Source organism: Haemorhous mexicanus, chromosome 12 (assembly GCF_027477595.1).
Source record: "Haemorhous mexicanus isolate bHaeMex1 chromosome 12, bHaeMex1.pri, whole genome shotgun sequence".
In the NCBI taxonomy this organism is placed as follows: domain Eukaryota; kingdom Metazoa; phylum Chordata; class Aves; order Passeriformes; family Fringillidae; genus Haemorhous; species Haemorhous mexicanus.
Window position 1 is genome coordinate 9,228,478 of NC_082352.1, and position 21,778 is coordinate 9,250,255.

Here is a 21,778-nt window from a genome sequence, read left to right on the forward strand (position 1 = left end):
GGTTTTTGATACTCTTCTTTCTAAGTGAAATAGTCACAGTGGCTGCCAATACCATTATTTTATGGGTTATGTGATCTCCATTCCCATGTAAATATAATCAGAAATATTTGTCAGCTTTCATTGGTTTTGACCCTGATTCCAGAATATGCTAAGGTGGGATATCTATTTACAGTAATTTGTTGGAATACAGGATGTTTGCAGCAGAATGAATTTCAATATGCAAATACACTAAATACAACAATGGTAGTTAATGAAATTCCTAAACTGCCCTTGTAGCTAAAGGTCTCATTTAGGATCAAAGCTCCTCTTCTGGATGTGCAGGGAAATGTGTTCTGTGACTGAGATTATGCAGTTTAGTAAGGTAATTCTTCATGCTGGATCATTCACAGAGCTTGGTTCAGATTTCCTCATCCATATATATGAGGTTGGGAATCTCTGACATTCTTAAGTACCTTTGGCCCTTCTCCTTGGTATCCACAGAATTGGAGAGAGTAAGACCCAGGATATGTATCTTTTGCTAGATATTTCCTAAATCTCACAGGCTACTCATAGTGTTATTTATATTTACACAGTTTTTATTTGCATACCTGTGAGAGGACATCCATGCTGGTACAGGTCTTAGATGCCTCCAGTAAATTACATCACCTTCCACTGGTACCTTGACAGCTTTTTGATTTATGGGGGTGAAAACCCTCTCTCTTCTGCAGAAATTTTTCAAGGAAATTCTGTAGGTGGCAGTTCAAGGAATTCTTCTCTCTTAAGTGTGGGTAATCCCACATATGAAAAAATAAGGTTTTGTGAAATTGATTCCTTCCCCACTCAGCAGGCTTTAAAAATGTTTGTGGGTGGACTATTTGAAAAGCTTGTTGTCAGATACAGAAAACATGAATTTCTGTGGTGGTTTCTTTCCCACCTCTAACATCTAAAAGTGTAGAACTTTACCTAGGAAAGTGAAACTTGCCTGTTCTTTGTGACTGCATGGCTTTGTTCATTTGGGAGAAAATGCAGCAAATGGGGGAAAATAGAAAATCCTGCAGTTCATACTGGTAATTCAAGAGCTATTCATACCTGAATACAAATATTTCATTTCACTTATTTTGCTCTATTAAAAGTTATAAAACTGTTCCATTTTTTGAGAGAAAATCATCAAACTAAAATTGTACCTTGTGTCTTCTGTGCAACAGCAATGCCTTCCACTACCAGGATTGTTACAAGCAACACTGATGAGAGAAATTGGACAGGAAAAACATCAGTAATTCTTCAAAGCTATAGACTATCTTCTGCAGTCCCAGTTCATGCAAATCCTGGCATCACTGACCAAAGCAACTCACAACATGCAAAAAGATTTAATAATTAATGTGTTTTCTTTAAAATTTCAATTTATGAAATCAGTGCAGTCTATGTGCACTGCTGGTTCTTCTTCCAGGTTCCTCAAGAAAGTGTGTATGAGAACAGCAATTCATTGTTTGAGGGGACTTTAAAGAAGATTTTCTGGAGTTTACATGGTATCTGTTGTCTATAAAACTTTTATATCCTGAAAGAAGATGTTTCACTGCTATAATGAATCATATTTATCCTAAAACTCTATTTGCATAATGTGTGCAAGACTTCTCCAGCTTCCAAGAAGTTAATCTGGACCACAGGAGACACTGCATGGTCTTAACCTCTCCATACATTTCACAGATTTGTGCCTGCAAGACTGGTTGTTGTGATGCTGCCACACAATACCAGTGATTTCTGCAAAAGATGAGGCAGAAGAAAATGGGCAGATGCACATTCTGGAGATGGACAGCCTCTCTCTTTCTTTCCTTCCTTTCTGGCTGTTTTACTTTTGGCCTTTCCCTTACATTTACACATTCCCTGCACCCAAGAAGCATCCATATGAACAGCATGTATGAAAAACTCCATATTCCACAGTGCAGCAGCATTTTAAAGCAGCCTTAATGTTTAGATTGTCCTAAAATGCTTTGTCAACTTTGTCACTTCAAATTGTTTAGGATTACCAGGAGGGGGAAAGAGAATGAAATCGAGTAAATTAATATGCCACTCTGCAAATCTTTCATTTGCTTGCATCTGGAGTATCTCAGAAATTCTGGCCAGATCTCTTACAGAACTACCTAAGCAGGCCTGGACTGCCCTGGACAGAAGACAGCTGAGGGGAGATAGGACACAAGTTACAAAACCACAAGTATCATGGAGATTGGGAACTGAGCAACTACTGCTTACCTCTTTCAGCAGAGAACAAGGGGGTGTGAGACAAAGCAAGCAGGTGGCATGTTCAAATTAAACAAAGATTTTTCTTTTTTTTAAATGCACATAATTCATAACACATCCTTGAGGTAGAAAATTCTGTTTCAGAAACCCCTTAAGCCATAAGCTGTTGGAAGTCTGGGATGTATTTGGGGCAAATATAATTTGCTCTATTTTTATACTCATTCTGTTTTTATATCTCTGTAAAAGAAGATACCAAGCAAGGTGGACCTTTGATGTGACCTGGTATGGCCCTTCCCATGTTCTTAATCTACTTGTCAGGCAGGCATGGCCTTAGCACTGCAGGGCAAAAAAAGAGATTTCAGCAGGAATTTTATTGTCATTTTCAAGAAATTAATTTTATTTTCCCAGCCTTCCTGCCTTGTTGCTCAGGCATTTCAGTGGCTCAGTTGAAATGGCATTTTTTCCATCTGTGCTTTTCCCTGTGTTGCTGTTGGACTTTGAGCCCTTTGGAGTTGCAGAGTGAGCATGCACTGACTGCGAACCACAGCGATCTTGACTCAGCTCATCCAGATGCTCCTCCAGCACTGGCATGGATATATTATCTTGGGAAAAGATTAAAGGAATCAAAGTCTGCTCCTGAAAGTGTCCATCTAGCATTTATGTTTTATTTTGTATGTTTCTGCTGCCCTTTCTTCTCTCTACCCATACTGAAGTAGACTGTGTTTCATTCTGAAACTTTCCTCACCAACAACTTTTTCCTGTGTAAGTCTGTTCATAACTGTGGGTGTTTTCTGAAATACCATATGGGTCTTGCAAACAACTGCTATGTTCTTAGAAGCTTATTTGATTTTTAGGGATGGATTATGTTAGAGTAGGTGAAGATTTAAGTAGTTTTTCAATTTTCATCTTTGCAATAATTCTGCATTTTCATCAATATTAATATACTTTAAAATATACTATCTGTCATTATCCAAATACAAAGCAGATGCTGCTAATCATTACTGACTCACCCTAGACTGAAAATTCCTCCTTCAGAAGAAACTATCTAGCACCCATTACTGGTACTCAGTTATGGATGTTCACTAGTTTTTAAAGCAAATGAACAAATATCCCATCTTTATTAACATATGATTGACATTAGTTTTCAGCTGGTTTTAGTTTTTACTATTCCTTACATAGATATTATTTCACAATTATTTACAGTTTATTTTTGCTGCTTCTGTGTTTAAACTGTACACTGAAAAATCTGAGTTTATGAGTTGCATGAACTTCCAATGCATTTGTACTCCTGAGATCCCTTGTCCCTTACAGAGAATCTTGACAGTGGTTATAAAGCTGTCAATCTCTTTTCTTACTCTGGTTTTGGTGCAACACTTCAATGTTGACTTTTATTGTTAAAGTAAAGGCAGTTTCCCCAATCCTGTGTAAATCATGTGGCAGTATGTTCTATTGCATTCACCTTTCTTAAAACATGTGCTATGCCCACCTTCTGTTTTGCAAGGACAGAGCAAGCTCTGTGTAACTTACGCTGCTTCTCAAAAAGCAAAAAGAGCTTTGGCTTTTTTTCTTAAAGCAAACACACAGAGAAATGTGAGTGAAATTAACATGTGACTAACAAAATGAATGCAAATAGTAAGTTTCAAGTAACAGTGAAAAATTGAGGGTTTGTTGGTTTGCTTTGGTTTTTATTTAGTACAGCTCTTTCCTATGGCTACCACTGTTCCAATACACTATTTTTTAAAAATTTCAGTATGCATCTGCATTTATTTCAGTGATTGTACTGGTGGAAACAACATAAGAACTAACTAACACTAACTAGTGTTACACTAACCATTGATTTCCCTTCTTGCTGAAGTGGATAAAGAAACAACCCCCCTGAAAGGACTTCAGAAGGCCTGATTGGCTTTCACTAGAGCTGAGCTGTTTCTATAAATAGTCCTGTATGTGTGTAAAGGCAAACAAACAGTGCCTATTCCTTGCAGAGCAGCATGAATATGCAGGCAACTGCAGAAGATATGGGTTGAATATCTGTCTTACTGTATTCCTTTTGTCATGTTATATGCATGACTGGGAAGGTATGGGCCACCTTCTGTTTGTTCCCTGCCTTTTCCATCCTCTTCAGTTTTAAATTCTTTCACCTTGTTCTTGCCCTTCCCTGGCAATGCCCATCCTCCTCATGCTCTCAACAACCCTTAAGCTGCATTCAGTAGCCCAGGTAGCAAATGTTCCAGGGTCTTCCTTTGGCACTACTTTTATCCTGGGTGACTGTATGATAAAGAAAAGAGGTGTCTCTGGCTAATGGTCTGGATGTGTGCTGTCTTCATCAGTGAGACGCTGCTGGCAAAAAGGTGGAGAGGACTTACCTGTTCTTCCTGAGAGTACTGGGTAGGATTGCCTGAGGTAGTTTTGCCTTAAACTGAGTGCATTGACATAACACAGTATAATGTGGGAAAGCCAACAGGAGTTAAGGGGCTGTAAACAAGGTCTGTCAATACTCAAGAAGGAAAGAAAAGGCAAAAAATAATCAGTCAGGATATTTTTAGAGCTTTCAGACTGTCTCCATTAATCATTTTTTGTGCATTTTAAAAACAACAAAGGAATCTCTTGGTGCCCTAAATTCATACTACTTCCTGGTAAAATAATTTCAAATCTCAAAGACTAATTTGGACAGTAAAAATCCATAAGGAGGAAGATGTCTAGGGAAGAGACAAATCCTGGAAGGTGGTGCAGTAGAGAGCCATTGCTGAACCACTGTCCTGGGACTGCAGCAGGGACACAGTCACAGCAATTAGAACAGACATGAGAGACTGAACCACTTTCACTAACAATCTTGTAGCACTTCAGAAGGATGAAGAATGATCTTTTTATTTCTAATAAACTGCAATTCAAATAGTTATTGTGCACCTGAACTTGAAATGGGACACAGTATTCCTCTGATCCTTTTTTTCCTCTTCTAAAGTCTCTTACAGATCTCTCTGACATGACTAGTCTTCAGTGTGGATGAAAGATAAGTCTAGGCTTAGCTCCATAGTCTATTGTGGTACAGGAAGCACAAGTAGTGAGTAAAGATGCCACTTGAACATGGCTTGCTGATGTAAGCAACAGCACAGTGCAGGATTGCACTGAATATCAAAGGGATTCAAGGGGAGAGCTGGGTGTTTTGTTTTTACTGGAGGAGTATGATGAGAATTCTCCCAGAGGAGCCTGAGCTATGGGACACTGACCTTATGAACTTAGAGATACTTAGGTGATAAATGTAATAAAAGTTAGTGATTCTGCACCTTACAGTGAGCTTCTGTACCCTGCAGAAGAGGCCATCCTTAAGCCAACAGCAGCATGCACACTGAGGCAGATTGAGGAGCCTTTACTCATGAATCTGGTATTTGTACTTGTATTTCATGAATTATGGTGCACACTCTTGTACTACCATTTAGAGCTCTGATAGTTTATACCTGTGTGAGCATGAACTAGAAACACAGAAGCAGCAGCCAGCTTCTGTTTTAAAAAGAATGGATTTTTCATTTTCTTCGCTTCTTTGCATTAAATATTTTAGACCACATAGCCTGCAGATAGCTGTATAAATTTTGAAAAGTGAAGACATTAAACATACAACTCAAGTTCTTACTATTCTGTTGCTGAAGTAGGCTTACAGAATAACATAAAAGAAGCCCTTGAACTGGTGTAATAAACTGCATTGTTTGCAGAAGTCAAGATGTTCTTTGTTGGCATTTCCTAAATTTTTTTAAGTAAATCTAAGCTGAAAAAGAAAAATGAAGGCAATTTCTGCATTGGAGTACATATCGGGAGGTTCACAAATGTGTAGCTCCTACGTCTCTTTAAAAATGAAAATACTATAGTTAGTTTTGCAGTAAATGGGTGCTCAACCCAATACTGAGAAATCAGCATGTTGCTTAGATAAACAAGTGCTTTAGGCTGCAAATCTGACACATGCTTGTACTTTATGGCAAAACACATTCTTCAGATTTCATGGGATACAGTTCAGCTCTGAGCTCCCTATGATATATCTTTCCCCAGCTCTTTCTGCATGCTCTAGGGATCTTCACACAGAGACAACAGACTCGATTTGCTGTGTGGCTCTGAGAGCAGTGTCTGTCTTCAGTGATGACAGTGGGGGATCTGTGCATGCAGGGCAAGCTGAATATGAAACTGGGGAGCAGTCAGGCACAGCTGAGAAACATTCCACCTTTTTTTAAAATAAAGACTTAATCATTTAGAGTATTACACATTCTTAGTATGGTGGTAGCCAGAATCCTAGGGATAAAGATGACAGACTTTGCTTAAAGCAGGGTTCATTGGATCTCTGTGCTCTGCTCCTTGGATTAGGCAGCACCTTGTACACACACAGTCCAGAGATGGTAAGTGGCAACTCACGGGTCATGCATGTTGGAAGATCTTGCCAGGATGCCTGCTTCTTTCTGGCAGATACAGCCTAGAGCAACAAATGCTTGATCTTAATTATGTACTCTGTTTTGCCTTATGGGAAAGGTTCCTTTTCTGTGTATTCTTCTTAAACTTAGCTCCTCATTTGCCCTGTGTACTAAAATTAGTGTTACTTTCAGCAACTGCTCATCATGGTATTTCAGGTTTTATATCCATTTTTTACTCATGCATCAAAACAGTAATATTAGCTATTAATGTGCTGGGGACATTTATGATTATTATATCCTATCCTATTCTCTGGCCAACATTAACTACATGTTTTGGTTGCGTGTAAGGACTCTGATCAAGGATTAATTGCTGCACAAATTCAAAGTGAGTAATTGACTGGTGGGTGGTCTTGTAAAGAACTTGTGCAATTTAGACAGACAGGTAAAGTGTCCAGACACTCTGGATTTCATGTAATTCTGTGTGCATGGTCACCTCCTTTTCTTTCAAAAAGCTTATAACTGCTTTAGAATTCAAGCCATTTTTAGCTCAGAAACACACACTAAATTTCAAGGAATGAGATTTTTCTCTCTCTTCCAAGCATTTGCTATGTCTGTTAATTGACAAAAGGAATACTGGATTGCATCTGTTGCTGCTGTATTTAAGGCTAACCATTCTGTTGCTGAGGATGAAAACATGGCAGTTTTTGAATCCCAAATATTTTTATAGTTCATAGCCTGAATACATTCCTTAATCTATTGCAGTCTCAACAGAATATTTGCAGATTGGTAAAATGAGTATCAAAGAGCATTTAAGGTGGCTGCCTACAACTTATCCTATTAACAGCTCCAGTAGTTTCCTCATATTGGAATATACAGCAGGATTGTCACAGAATAAAGTACAGAGATGAAGGTGTGCATCAGGCAAGACATATTTTAGCTGGTTTAAGTCTTACCCAGAGCATGCTAGTGGAGCTGCTAGCACATTTTTAATCCTTCTCACAGAAGCTTGATAGCAGAAGTGGGCTTCACCAGCTATTAACAGTGACTCTGGTGCCTTCTAAGATCCAAATCTTGTTAGCCATTAACTGCCAGCAGGATATCTGAATGCACTCAGGTCTATTCTCAGATATAACAGTTTCATCTCACTCCAGCTGTTTTCAGTAGGGATTCCTCTCTTTAAGATTGCCAGAGAAACAAATTGGGACTCTCTGCAGAGAAACCAGGTTAACTGATTCAGGAAGTAAGTGTAGCTCTCCCCATGTCCCTTTGATAAAAATCATCTCCAGAACAATTCATGCTTGGATGGATCTGTGACAGAGTCCCCTCTAGGTTGGCTAAAAACATTTAACGTTTCTGATCCTGTCCTCCATTAGAAATGTATAAGCAGCTGTGGGCTGCTTCATTTTACCAGTTGCTCCACATCCTGTTACTTATAATCCATCCCTGGGTCTGTCTGCCAGCAAAACTTCTGCCAGAATAATGATAGCTTTCATTTTTAAAATAGAAACTTTCCTTTTTATATGGAAGAGCCTTTTTTTTTTATCTCCAAGCTGTGTGCAGCAAGAGACTGATGAGAAGACTGCATGTGCAAACCATGTTGATGAGGGGTTTCAAAACCTTATTAAAATATGTACACTGACTTCTAAGTTCAGATGACTTCCCTCTAGCTGACAGAGCTAATCCTGCTGCACATGACTATTCTGAATACACCTTTCCCAGAAATAGCTTATTCCTAGAGAAACTGGATAGTGATACTTCTGACTCGATCAGATTATACTCGAGTTCTTTATCTTCTCTTATTTATTAGCAATATACTGTATTTTTCAGTGGAAATAATTTCTGAAATGTCTATTACAAAATGAATATTTAAAGTTCTCTTCTGCTATCTTCTTTTATGTCTGGTAACAATTTATGTACAGACTACAACTTTTTCTTTTCCAGCTTTTCACTCTCAGTCCCTTAAAAAGAGATTTAGTGTTCATCAATCTTACCATATGATAAAGAAGGAGGTTTTGTGAAATGATTTCTTAACATATTGGCCATCCTTTCTTGCTGCATAGTGGAGTCAGTTTGTAATAACAGAATAGTGAGTGAAGCTCAAAGATAATCTGAAAGAAATGTGGATTTTTTTTTTCATTAAAAGTTACTTGCTGGTTTTTGTTGTAAAATTTACACTCACCCAACCCCATATCTTGCAGTATTTGAGGTGGAAGTTGCCAGTTATATGTTGACAGAGGCAGCAAGCTGTTTAAAGGTGGCAAGCTGTTTAAGTTGTCCTAGACTGGAAGTGCTTCATTAATTAAAAAAAAAAACAAATTGGAATGTACAAGGCAGACAAGCAGCAAGCTTGCTTGCAGTGTTAGAATCCCAGCTTGAATCCAAGAAACTAAAATTTTGCTTCAGTCCAGACAAGTTAAACTCCTAGTGCTGGGTTTGTTTTGTATGTAAACTACAAGTACTAGAGTATGCACAATTAGCAGCTCTCTTCATTTCTCCAGTGAATTATGACTTTCTGACAGGTTCATAAATGATGAATAGCTTGTAAAGTTTTACTTCAAGGGTAATTTTTCTGTCTAATCTCTCCCTGTGAATTAAACCTTAAGGAAGATGCTGAAAATCTTAACTTTTTCATTAGATACATAATTTAGTAGCTCCTTTAGCTTCAACCCAGTGTTATTCTATACTCTGGCTACAGCCATGTACGTGATTTACCCACTGAAATTTGCTCTTAATATCAATGTAATTGTAAACAAGTTGTTCTGTAGAAATTTTAGCAGTCACAGTCATCTATGTCTTAGGAAAAAGAGGGAGTTAACGTATTTGAAGTTATGTTTCAGGGTGGTGCATTTTGAATATGAAGTTTGTATGTGTATGAAGAGCAAGGTATAATACACACCACCAAACACTCGCCTTGTTTTTAAGACAGCAGCTTTTTGAATCCTGTTCTGCAGTTACTTCTGCTGAACTGCTTAGCACTGCAAGCAGTTTGGAACTTCACTTTTTTCAGTGCAGCAGAAAAGGTGGAAAGTAGATACTGTTTAAGTAAAAAATAATATTCTGACTTCACTTGATACTGCCTTCATTAGGGTCACTGTAGCTTCTACAGTCAGTACTTTTGCTTTTGGCTTCAATGAACAAGTCATGAAACTATTAGGAGATTTTTGAATAACCTTTTTTTCTGCTTGTTTTCAGCTTTTTGTGGCATTATTACACCTTTTGGTTTTGGAAATAGGCAGCCATAATTTCTAGCTTTTGTGTGGAAGGAAGCATTACTTCCTAACACTACTTGTTTGTGAGAAATTAACTGTTAAAATCATGCCAAAATGCAAATGAGGAGCTGGAGCAGAATGGCAGGAAGTTAAATCATAGCAGTCCACATTCTTGCAACCTGATGGAGTTGGAAGTAATTCTGTAGTCCACTGGAAGGTTGGGAATGTAGCAGTAGTTTGTTCTACTCCTGGCTGCTTGTTGAATTACTGGATCAGAAGCTACAGAATTCTCTTTTTGGCTTTCTAAATTAATCCAATATATTAACTGAAATAGACCAAAACTAATGTAGAGGAAGGATTTAACTGACAGCTTGTACAGTTTTTTAAAGCAAATAACAGCATATGGAAATGAAAGAGTGAGCATATTTGAAGCATGGTAACAAGCTCTTAGCAAACACATTTTGGGGGAACACCAGGTATGAGGAAATTCAAGGTAAGTATATTTACTTCCTAAGCCTAACAGGGGCATGGCTTTATTATGAAAGCAGCTGCTTTTCTCTCTCATGAAGTGGAGGGTTATGGTGCTTTATTGCTGTAGAGCAGTTGCATTTTGCAAGCTGTGCCAGGCTCAGGGAAGGATTCTAGCATGTTTAAGATGTCATTGAGAACTGAAGGAGGCAAAGGCTTTGTCCTCCAACAGCCCAAATGCAGCAAGCTCTTGGCCTCCAAGAGGTTCCAGAGCCCACTGAGAAAGCAGGTGGGCATTGGCTGGGCTCCACTTGAGCAAAAGCTGCAGCTACTGAAATCTCAGGGCTGTCGTGCTCCACCAGCACTGCCACTCAGCACTGCTGTCTGGGAGAGCTGGAGGAAAGCAAAGAATCCAGGCAGGATGATGGGCTCAGGATGAGACTTTTGAAAGTTCTGCTGAACACTACAGACAGAGACAAAGAATTACATTATGTTTTTATTTAAATAGTCCTTGATATTGATAGCTGAGGAAGAACAGATGAATAGCTGAACAAGCTTAGTGTAAGAAATTCCAACTGCCACAAAGTATGAGGGGCTCTTTTCTGCCCTGAGGTAACAGCCACAAAATAGAATCTTTGTGGATGACAGAAATGTATACATGCATTCCATGGTAAGGACAGAAGATGTTTCTGAGAAGTATTAAATAAAACATGACTTCTCATGATACACTAAGCTGCATGGTAGTTTGCATGTGGTTTAGCAGAACGGCCCCAGTTCTGCACATGAAGCTATTTGTATGGAGAAAAAAAATTACTGCCACTATAGGCAGGGCTTCCATGCAGAATTTAAGCTGCAATTTGTAAAATATGGATGGTAACTTTAAATTTTATTCCCAGCAGTTTCCTTCTGGAACTGAATCTATACACCTATCTACAGGAACATACTTTTTTGTTTCTGATTAGGTGTAATAATGGGACTGTGTAAGGACTTCTATTGAAGCAGAGCTAAAAGGGAGTTTATGATGCTAAGTAATGATAGGTTGTTTCTGTAGTCATGGCAAGGGATGCGTTTAGAATACTAACAGCTTATTGACTAATGGCTTTGTGCAATTTATGGATTATGAATAATACAAAAAACTTCCTGTAGAGGGACTTTTTACCCGGACACTAGTGTGATTATAAAAAAATATACAGGTCTGTTCAGTGGAAAACCTGTACAGTCAATTTTGCAGCAATCACATATTTTTGAAATGTTATTAAATCTGCATGTGTATAAAGTATTTCAGTAGTAGACACAATAGTTGTAGTTTATGGTTGTTTTATAGTGGCTTCTGATATTTAAATATGTTACTTAAAAGAGGCAGTAGAAAAAAGAATCTAAATGCCTTGTACTCCCCATGTAGGCCATATGTTCCTATGTTGTCTAAACTCAGTGGATGATTAACAATATAGAGACAGACATTTATTAAAAACAAGTATCTTCTGTCTCTCATTTATGATACTAATAAATGAGAAATATTTTTTGAAACCCTAAAGAAGTCCTTCATGCCAGGAACATGGGATTTTATGGCCCGTGGAAACATTCTGGATTTAAAACAGACTTCTTTACAACTTTCATACTGTGGGAAGACATCAATGTATACACTAAACAATTCTCCACTCTGCAGTAGTGCCTTGTTGGTTTCAATAATGCATGCAGTCACACACACATCTCCTAACAGAATAATTTAAAATAATAATCATCATTAAAATTACAAAACAACAGACCGGAATCCCCATCAAGTCTGCTATTGCTCAAGAAGATGCAGAATGCTAGAAATAACCTCTTGAGGCACAAGGTTAAGTGCCACATCAAGATTTCTTTCCTAACAGAAACCCCTCGCCCATTGTCGAGCTGTATAAATAATAGCACAAAGAAATTCTCGGATGAGGAGCCTTGCTCCGTTGTTTACCTCTGAACAGAAATAAGTTAGAAACAAGATTTAAAAGCCTCAAGAAGAAAAACACAGGTAAACACCGGTCAGGGTGTAGCTTGTGACTCGGGTGACTGATTTTATGAATACCTTACTGAAAACAGACCTTGTTCTCGATAACAAGTGCGATAAGCTGAACAGTGTGGAGCAGCTCGTCAGGAGAGTCACAAAAGCAAAGAGTATTTTTACTGTGAAAAGACGAGCGTAGGATACAGCCGGTGTGTCTCGGGAACGTACGGATCACCGGGGTAGAGTCGCTGCCACTGTGACCCGCCTTTCTGCAGGCTGGGACCCTCCCGAACCCGAGGTGTTCCTAACGGCGGGATCCCCCAAACCCGAGGTGCCGAGGTGTCTCCGCCGCTGGGACCCTCCCCAAATCCGAAGTGCCGAGGTGTCCCCGCCGCTGGGACCCTCCCCAAATCCGAGGTGCCGAGGTGTCCCCGCCGCTGGGACCTCCCAAGCCCGAGGTGTCTCCGCCGCCAGCCCGCACTAGCGGGACCGGGGGCAGCCCGGGATGGGTGCGGGCCCCCGGCCCGGCCCCTCGCTAGGCTCCGGCAGCCGCGGCCCCGAGCCGGCGCCGCAGCGCTGTGTCTCGCGTGGGGCAGAGCGGGGCCAGAGAGCGGCGGCCGCCGGGCAGGGACGCGGGGCCGTGGGGCGGTGCGATGGGGAGGTGCGGAGCGCCGGCAGCTGCCCGGGAAGAGCAGCCCCGGCAGAAGAGGGGCGGCCGCCCCTGCGCAGCCCCCGCGCCCGCCGCTCCGAAGTTTCTCCCGGCGCAGGGAGGGCGCCGGGGGCACCTGCGCCGGGGGCAGCGCGGGGCAGCCGAAGGGGCGGCGCCGCCGGGGGTACCGCGGTCCCCGCTCCGGCGGAGCGCTGTGCCGCCCGCGGCTCCTACCTTCCAGCACCGAGCAGAGTTTGTGCAGGGCCATTGTCTCCCGGCGGCGGCGGCGATCAGCGGCGCTCCATGGCCGCGGCGGTGCCCCCCGCGAGGGCGCTGTGCCCGCGGCTACGGCTCGGCCCCCGCCCGCCCGCGGCCATGCCCGGCGCCCCCGCGGGGCGCGCTCAGCCTCCGCCGCCCGAGCGCGGAGCCGCCGCCGCGCTCAGTCCCATCGAGAGCGGGGCGCGGCGGGCTCCGTCGAGGCTGGCCTGCCCCGGGGGGCTCCACGCGCGGCGCTCGGAGCGCAGCCCGGCAGCTCCCAGCCCGACTGAAGCGGCTGCTGCTAAATGAAGCTCATTTAAGATGTGAGGGGTGTTTGCCTGGATGAGCTGCTTGTACGCATGTGCCCGCCCCCGACGGAGCCCCGCAAGCAGCCACAGCCACAGCCGCAGCCGGCGGGGCCGCTGTGCTCCTCCCGCTCGGCCGGGCACCGAGGCGGGGGCGACAGCGCTGGAGCAGCACCCGTTCTCACCCCGTCCCCACGGGGAGCCGGGCTGGCCCCGTTGCAGCGCCCCGCCTCGGTCCCGCACCTCGGCCCCCGCCGTGCCTCACGCCCCAGGCCCATCCTGCCCCACATCTGCCTGGCTTTTCCCGTGTGCGGTGCTGGGTGCTCGGAGAGCGTACCCCGCGGCGGTGGCTTGGATAAGCCTGAATCCCGGCTGCCCGGCTTTGTTTGGGATCGGAGTGGCTCCCCATGGGATAAAAGGGACACGGTGCTTCCCTCGGTCTTCGTGGCTCCCTTCGCCCCCTCGCTGGTGGCAGGGAGCCCGCGCGGCTCCGGCAGTGCGGCGTGCCCAGCTGCCTGCCTGGCTGCAGTGTGCTGCCTGCAGCTCCGGCGCCGGGAAGAGCCCATCACACGCTATTGTGCGGCTGTTGTTTGACAAGAGTGACAGCTAAAATGGAGCTATTACTTTACAAGAAGTTAATAAAAAGGCGCACTTAGCCTGCTGCCTGCCCTGGCTCCCGTCCCTCTGGTTATCCATCACATCGGGTTCGCTTGTGAGGGGAGATGTTACTTTGGGAAAGGGCCTGAGGTGGAGGCAGGTGGCGATGTCGGGGGAAGGGCAGCAGATCCCGCCGCGGGGACTCCCGTCCTGCCAGACCCCTCCGAGCTGCCCAGGGAGGTGCGTGAGGACGAGAGTCGCGGCCGTGCCGGACAGCCGGGGGCATGCCCGAGGAAGGCTGTATTGCCCATAGGCTACGTGTAAAATGATAGCAACACGATACTCCCTTAGAGATGCTTTCAAATCTCCCATCAGCAACACGGGTTGAAGAATCACTGGGCATTTCCCACAGGATGTCTCCTCCCTGGATGTGCCGATTAGGCGAGGCTGAGATCTTTCACTCAGGCTCCAGGAGTGCTGAACGCGGAGATGTTTAGACCTGTGCGTGTTGCAGAGTTTGCGCAGGGGGCAGGAGATGTCCGCCCCACCCCCGCCCGGGCCCGCAGGAGCTGCCGCGGGGGTGCCGTGCCCGGGAGCTGCCCCGACCCCGCTCCCAGGACGGAGGAGGTCGCGGTCTCCATTCAGGTCCTGCGCTGCCATGCACGGCTGCACCTCCAGGTGCCCCACGCGCAGCTCCGCTGTCCCAGAGCAGGCACTTTGTGGAAGCAATTTGGAACCAACCCACTCGCCAGACCCAACAGATTTTGCAAACTGTAAATTATATGCGTAATTGCCACTTGGGAGTCCGTCTGCTTAAGGAGTAGGGCAGCTCAGTACAGTGTCTAACACGAGTGTGCGAGGTGAAGCTCTGATTTCCTTGTGGTTAGGTGCTGTGTATTTGAATGTTAAATTCTTTCTACAATGTTCAAAGGTCAGCCTATCCTGTTAGAAAAGGTCATTCTCTTGCTTCAGATTATCTGTTAAATATTTCAGGCGCTTCACGTCAGTGTGATTGTCAGCGAGGGCAAATTCAATGGAGAAGTGAGCGGAGAGCAGCGGGAGAGAGCGGGCGCGGGGCCCCGCGGGGCAGCCGGGCGGAGGGCAGCAGCTCCTCCCAGACCCCCGGCGAGACCTCGCAGCAAAGGTCCTGAGCTTTTCTGGATATTAAAGATCCATTTCAGTGTTGCAAGAAGCTTCACGAAGTATTAAGCTTGATGGTCTGGCAAAATCCCAAGTTACATAATTATATTATTCTACTTACTTGAATTGTCCTTTCAATTTCAAATTGAGATGATACAGTCCTCCTCCAAGCGTAGTTTTTCCATGAATTGTGAAATAGCTGCTACATTCCAGCAGTGGACAAAGTGATTCCTCTGTTCACCTCTTAACCATGTATTTATAGCAGTGTGATGAAATGTGAAGTTCTATACTGGAAACTCCTATACATAAAGAAGTCCTCAATAGCCATATCTACTTCTCCTTAACAAAAATGTTTACTGTAGTAATGCAAGAAAGTATCCAAGACTACTGTATCTGGCATCATTCACATTTTTTATCCTCTGCAAGTACATAATTAAAATCTGACTGTGTTGTGCAGATTGTTAGGAAATAGGGGGTTGTCTGCTTTTTCTTTTTTTTTTTTTTTGGAATGCACAGTATAACTCATGGCAAAACTTGACTTGGATATTTTTATTACTTGTGATGATATAAGAAATGAGAACTGGCCCAATTCTTAGATCTTGGGCTGAATTTGCATTCAAGTGAACTATTTGTGGTCAATTGTCTCTCACCAAAGAGACGAGAGAAAACCCTTGTAATGCTGTGTGCTCAGTACAAGTTTCGGTAGCAATTGCAAAGACCCAATCTGCCACAGTCAATTTAACTGAAGAGCTCAACTTCTGGTTTGTCCATTAGAAGGTTGAACAGAGCTATTACACACTTGGGGAAGTGAACAGCTTTTCCATCCTGCTCTCTTTTCCAGGGCTGTGTCAAGCTGTCAGTGCGGGAGAGGCAGGGAGTAGCATCAATTTGTAGATTTGGGGCACATTTTGCCCCTGTTTACTGCTGCTTTCAGAGACATTTCTCCTGTGGACATCCCTGTTGCTTTGTTTTGCTGGAGTTCTTGTTACAGGTGGTGCTTTCACTGGTGACAGGTCTGAAGAAGCTTTCAGTTCTTGTCTTCTGAGCCTGCAGAGTGCAGATTTCCAGGGAGGAAAACTCTCTGCCGCTGGGTCACGCTGGCAGTAAGCTGCACTTAATTAAACTTAAGTTTGGGAGTCAAGAAAGGTTGAAGACAGCTTTTGGAAGGCAAGCTGTGTATTGGTCTGATGCTTTATCCTCATGATTATTTCTGAGTAGCAGTAGTTCAGAGAAGGCAGTGGGACTCATTCTGATGTAGGTAAGCACCTGCATGAGCAGCTGAGGAATGAGTCAGTCACAACAGTGCTCTGCTGCATCTAAAGGCTTACATTTGAATTATTAGAACTGGGTTTGCCTCCTTGAAACTTCATTTGATTTGCTGTTCTGTGAGAAGTTTTAACTTTATTTTACCTAAAATATTTTCTGCTCTTGAGAAGCAGAAAGTGTACAACCCAAACAGCCTTAGACCAGCAGCTATTTGGACATTATTTTTAAAAGAGGTTGCAAAAGTATAGATGTCAACAGTGAATAATTATGAAAGGAGATGAGGAGTTATGTTTTAACTGTTCTAGTACTTGGTTTTGTCAGTACGATTTAGGTGCCTTTGATAAATCCTAATTTCATTATATAATTTCTATAATTAGAAAATTATAGAAGATGCAAGTACCTCAGTATTGTATTATAATACAATTGTAATTGCATTACAATATGTAATACATAATCATACATAAATATGCACAGTTGGCTTTGTTATTTACTACTGAGTAATGAACACTGCAGACTTTGGAATAGTCAGGAGGAAAACTCATAGCCTTCAGAAAGCTTACAGTGCACTTCTCTATTTGGTAGGTAATATAATTAGATCTGATTGTTCGAATATACCTACAGACTTTTTTGGCTTAGGTTGAAAAATTCATTAATTTGAACATTAGGTTATAATTGTTATGGATTGTATCATAGATGGGATCACATTTTTCACTGAAGTCAGGAATTAATTATAAAAATAGTGCTGTGTGGCTGATTATTTTCAAAGTGACAGGGAGGCCAATATTACCAATGCCCAACAACTAGGTCCTGTTCCCAGAATGGATAGTAGGGTTACTAGAGCAGCACAGCAATGCCAGATTTAACTCTTCTACTGCTCTTGATTTCTTAACATAATTCTTTGAACAAAACATTTGCCCATCCCTATAGAATTAGCATATATTTGCAAAGTATGAGATTATTTTAAGCATAATTGTATTTTATAAATTTTAAAAAATATTTGTTTATTAATACCTTCAAGACAGTTAATGCTTTTACACTGTTGACTATAATATAGCAGAAGCTTATGGATTGACTTCTCTATTTTGGTGTCATTCATTTGAAAGAAGTTATAGATATCAATTACAATCCATTGGTATCAATTCAATATCAAATATTGGCACAGGCTAAGGATCAAGAGCAAACCTGTAGAGAAGGATCTGGGGGGCAGTAAGGGAGGGGGGATTCTGCCCCTCTGCCCTGCTCAGGTGAGAGCCCACCTGCAGAGCTGCCCCAGCCCTGGGCCCAGCACAGGAGGGACCTGGAGCTGCTGGAGCCAGGCCAGAGGAGGCACCAGGATGAGCAGAGGGATGGAGCAGCTCTGCTGGGAGGAAAGGCTGGGAGAGCTGGGATTGTTCACCTGGAGAGGTGAAGCTTTGGGGTGACCTCATTGTGGCCTTGCAGTGCCTGAAAGGAGCCTACAAAGAAACATGGAAAGAGACAATATACAAGGGATGGAGGGACAGGACACAGGGGAATGGCTGCACACTGGCAGGGAGGAGGTTTAGATGGTTAGGAATAAATTCTTCCTAGGGCAATGAGGGCTGGGCACAGGGTGCCCAGAGAAACTGTGGCTGCCCCTGGATCTCTGGAGGTGTCCAAGGCCAGGCTGAATGGGGCTTGGAGCAACCTGGGATAGTGGAAGTTGTCCCTGCCCATAGCAGGGGGGTTGGAATTGGATAATCTTTAAAGTTTTTCCAACCCAAACCATTCTGATTCTATAGGAGCCCTGAATTGACAAAACTCAGTGTATTTGTAGTGATTACTTCTCCATTAACTGTAGTGTTTTTAATGTCTCTATCTTAAGCACAATGGCCTCAGAACAGGAGGAATATCATACTATATAGAATATGCCTATTAATCTGCAGCAGAAAAGTTGGTTCTTTTGTTGGGGGATTATAGTGCATTAATGATAAATCTGGTAGGAAGATTCAGTCTTAAAGCTTCTCATGGAAAATGAGAACAAAGAAAGATGGTATTTCAACAGCCATCTGTCAGTTGGCCTGTCAACAGTGTTTTTATATAGGTGAAATTTCACACCGAGGAAGCTTCCAATAGCATTTCTCACCAGGGCTGTGTTAGAGTGGCTGCAGTTTGAAAATTTATGTAGCTCGAACTATTTCTCACTTCTCAGTTACTGTGACAATCACCTGGAACTACAACTTTCTAATTGATGCTGCTTTCTTAAACTTCCTGGTAGAAGGGCAGTAACCTTACCCAAACATACGTTTAATGCTTATAGAAGAGAGAACCAAACATGAAACCTCTGATGACAGGTTCAACAATATTTAATGCCTTAATTCAAAACAGTATGCATAGACTGTGAGCCATGCTACAAGTACTTAGAACCTGGGGTAAACTTTTATTATATTGTATATAGTGATGCAGTGATGCACTACTGAGCATGCAAAACAACTCAGAGCAAAAGATACCAAGTTCATTGTTTTGTACAACAGCTTAAATGTCAGCATGAGGTTATTTTATTCCTAATTGCTTTTTCAAAAACAAAAGGAAGCTAATCTGTGTGTATTATATTGTGATAGAGGGTAAAAGACAACTTTGCTACCACAGTGCATTATGCATTTAGCATTATTCTCCATTCATCTGAAAAAGACAGGAAAATATATTGAACTGTTGATCCTCCTAATCATGAAATCAGTTATTTCTTTTGCTCGTGGGAGCCAATTCTATCAATGTGGTTTAAAAAGACCAAAAGCATTAAGTATTTATCAAAAAAAAAAAAAAAAAAAGCTTTTCATGAGAAAAATTGAAGGTGTTCATGAAGGAAATATTCTATCCTGAATAATAACAGCAATGTGACATGAGAGTCTCTTGTGCTGGCATCTGATCTGTGCATACTGGAAATACCCAGTGAAACTTCAGAGCTCAAGACACTCAGCACACAAGGCTGCTGTGCCTTGTGGCTTGGTGCTGCTGTATGAATGGGTCAGTGTTCAGCACTGCCATGGTAACCCAGGGTCTGCCTGGCACTCAGGGTGAGCACCATCAGCCCAGCTTTGGACCTGTTCCCTCTTGTCTGGGGCTGCCCTGCCAGGCACAGGGAGCGTTCCAGGGAGGTGCCAGCCCCGGGCAGGGACCCCCTGCACACAGGAGTGCCTTGACAACCAACACTCTCAGTTTGTTGAGAAAGATGTTCTAGGTTATCAAACAGTATTAGGAATGCAAATTAACTGATGTAACTGCAAAATTAAAAGTGTAAACTCATGTAAAATAAAAGCATTCTCAGAGATTCTTCCAGGATCCCAAGTACACTGAGCAACCATTACTTTACCACCACTTAAAAGATCTAAAGTTGAGTGACACGTCCAGCCTTATGAAATTTGGGCATAGCAGCGTACACAGAAAATGTGCATTTATTATTCTGCATGTTCTATTACATTCTTAATTTAATCTTTGCATATCTCATCACTTAGCAGTACATTTTAGGGTGTCAATCCTCAGTCTCTCCTCAAAAATGTTTCTTTTAACTTGAAAAACAAAACCAAATAAAAAATCCCATACCATTCTTATGTTAAAAAAATAGTTACTTTCATAACAACATTGTGCCTTTCTAAAACAAATGTAGTTGTAGTTTATTTATAAAAGCAGTTTATGTAATGGTGATACATTTTTATGATTTTAATTTTTTAATGCGTTGTCTTCTCTGTAGAAGTAGCACACATAAATACTGCATCTATCCCAGGATGACTGAACTCACATTACACTGCAGGTTCCTTTTGGTTCTCTAACTCCTAAGCTCTGTAACTATTGCACATATGGATTTAAACAAAGAAAAATACAGAATACTTTAGGTTAAGCACCATTTAATACAATCAAAACAATTAACGATTAAGTCATCTGAGAAATTGCACAAGTTTAATTTTCCAAAACCAGGTTGTTCTGCAGAATGAACAAAGGACAAGACCAATTCAAGTCATACAAGGTATTCTGCTTGCTGAAATGCTACACTTCATTTACATACCTTTCTTTCCATCAAATATTACTAAAGATGGTACTAATAAACAATGGTACATGCAACTGATCCCTTTACTAAGAAAAATAAATTTACAGTTCTGTTAAATAAAGGCCAAATGCTATTATATACAGTCTCTTAACTGAAAGGCCTTGTGAGACATTCAGGTCTAATTTTAATACTTTCCAAATAAATACCAGATAATGCAACATTTACAAATAACACACCAACATTACTTTCATGGTAATAATTTTAAAAATCAGAATTTAGTCTTTCAATTAAGCAAATGCGTAGCAGCTCCTTCATAAATATTAAGGCATGTCACATAGCATCAAAATGGAACCGATGAGCCTCCTGTCGCTTCTCTCTGTCATCTGCTTTCTGAAAAATAATAATAAAAAAACACTTTGTGGAATCCAGAGCAACACTGTTACAGAAATGAGCTGTCAAGTGTCAGAGAATGGTTGATTTTTTTCAAGCCATTTGACAAAAGGCAAAAAGGCTTAGTAAAAGCCCCAACAATTAACTTTTAAATGATGTCAGCTTGAAATAGCAATAATCTATGCAAAATTGGCTTCTGCTGTTCATGCTCTGCTGTTGTAGTATTTACGACCCATTCTTTTCAGTTATTTCTAATAATGCTTTTTAAAAGGAATAATTCAAACCTGAAGACTGTTTCCTGGTATCCATTTTGTCTACATTATAAATATAAGATGAAATTACTCTGGACTACCTGTAAATGTAATTTATGTTAAATGTAGGAAGAATCTCATTTAAAAAACATTCTATTAAATACAACTTTAGAGTGAGACAGCAGTTCAACCAACAACTAACAGCACCAAGTAGGTGAAAAATGTTTTGTCTCTCTTGTTTGTATTATGAAAATGGGAAGTAGGATGCCTTTCCCTGCTTATTTATGCAGAACACACACTGACCTGCTGAAAGAGTGAATTGGGTGGTGCTTGGAAAAAAGCAGCATATTTAAATTGCACCTAGAATTCATGTCATGTGTCAAAACATGTCCTCTCCCACATGTCTCCTCTCGTGTGCTAAAGCACTTAACAGAGGATGGAAGTATTTCCTCAAGATTCTTGAGCACACAGTGCAAACTTGTGCTTGTGTCATGACAGACAGTATGTGTAAATCCCAGCATGAGAGAAATTGGCAAAGCAGACTGAAATGCTTTTTAGCTTGCACAGACCCATGTTCTTCCCTTTTTTTTTTTTTTTTTAAGGAGTAAAATGAAGAAAAGCCTCTCCAGTAGGTGCTGCGTGGGCATTCAGAACTGTGTCTC

General features: G+C 42.0%; 2 protein-coding genes across 2 annotated transcripts in view; both read right to left on the bottom strand.

Moving 5' to 3' along the window:
* Positions 1 to 13,256, bottom strand: part of NETO2 (neuropilin and tolloid like 2) — a 32,900-nt gene extending 19,644 nt beyond the window's left edge. The window contains exons 1-2 of the mRNA XM_059857046.1: positions 13,144 to 13,256; positions 1,164 to 1,220 (exon numbers count right to left, since the gene is read on the bottom strand). Of these exons, the coding sequence (XP_059713029.1) occupies positions 1,164 to 1,220; positions 13,144 to 13,177 (91 nt within the window). The 5' untranslated portion in view covers positions 13,178 to 13,256. The remainder of the gene's footprint in view (positions 1 to 1,163; positions 1,221 to 13,143) is intronic.
* Positions 13,257 to 20,318: 7,062 nt separating this feature from the next.
* The window catches only part of ITFG1 (integrin alpha FG-GAP repeat containing 1), a 71,403-nt gene continuing 69,943 nt past the window's right edge, over positions 20,319 to 21,778 (bottom strand). Inside the window, exon 18 of the mRNA XM_059857051.1 lies at positions 20,319 to 20,865. Within this exon, the coding sequence (XP_059713034.1) occupies positions 20,806 to 20,865 (60 nt within the window). The 3' untranslated portion in view covers positions 20,319 to 20,805. The remainder of the gene's footprint in view (positions 20,866 to 21,778) is intronic.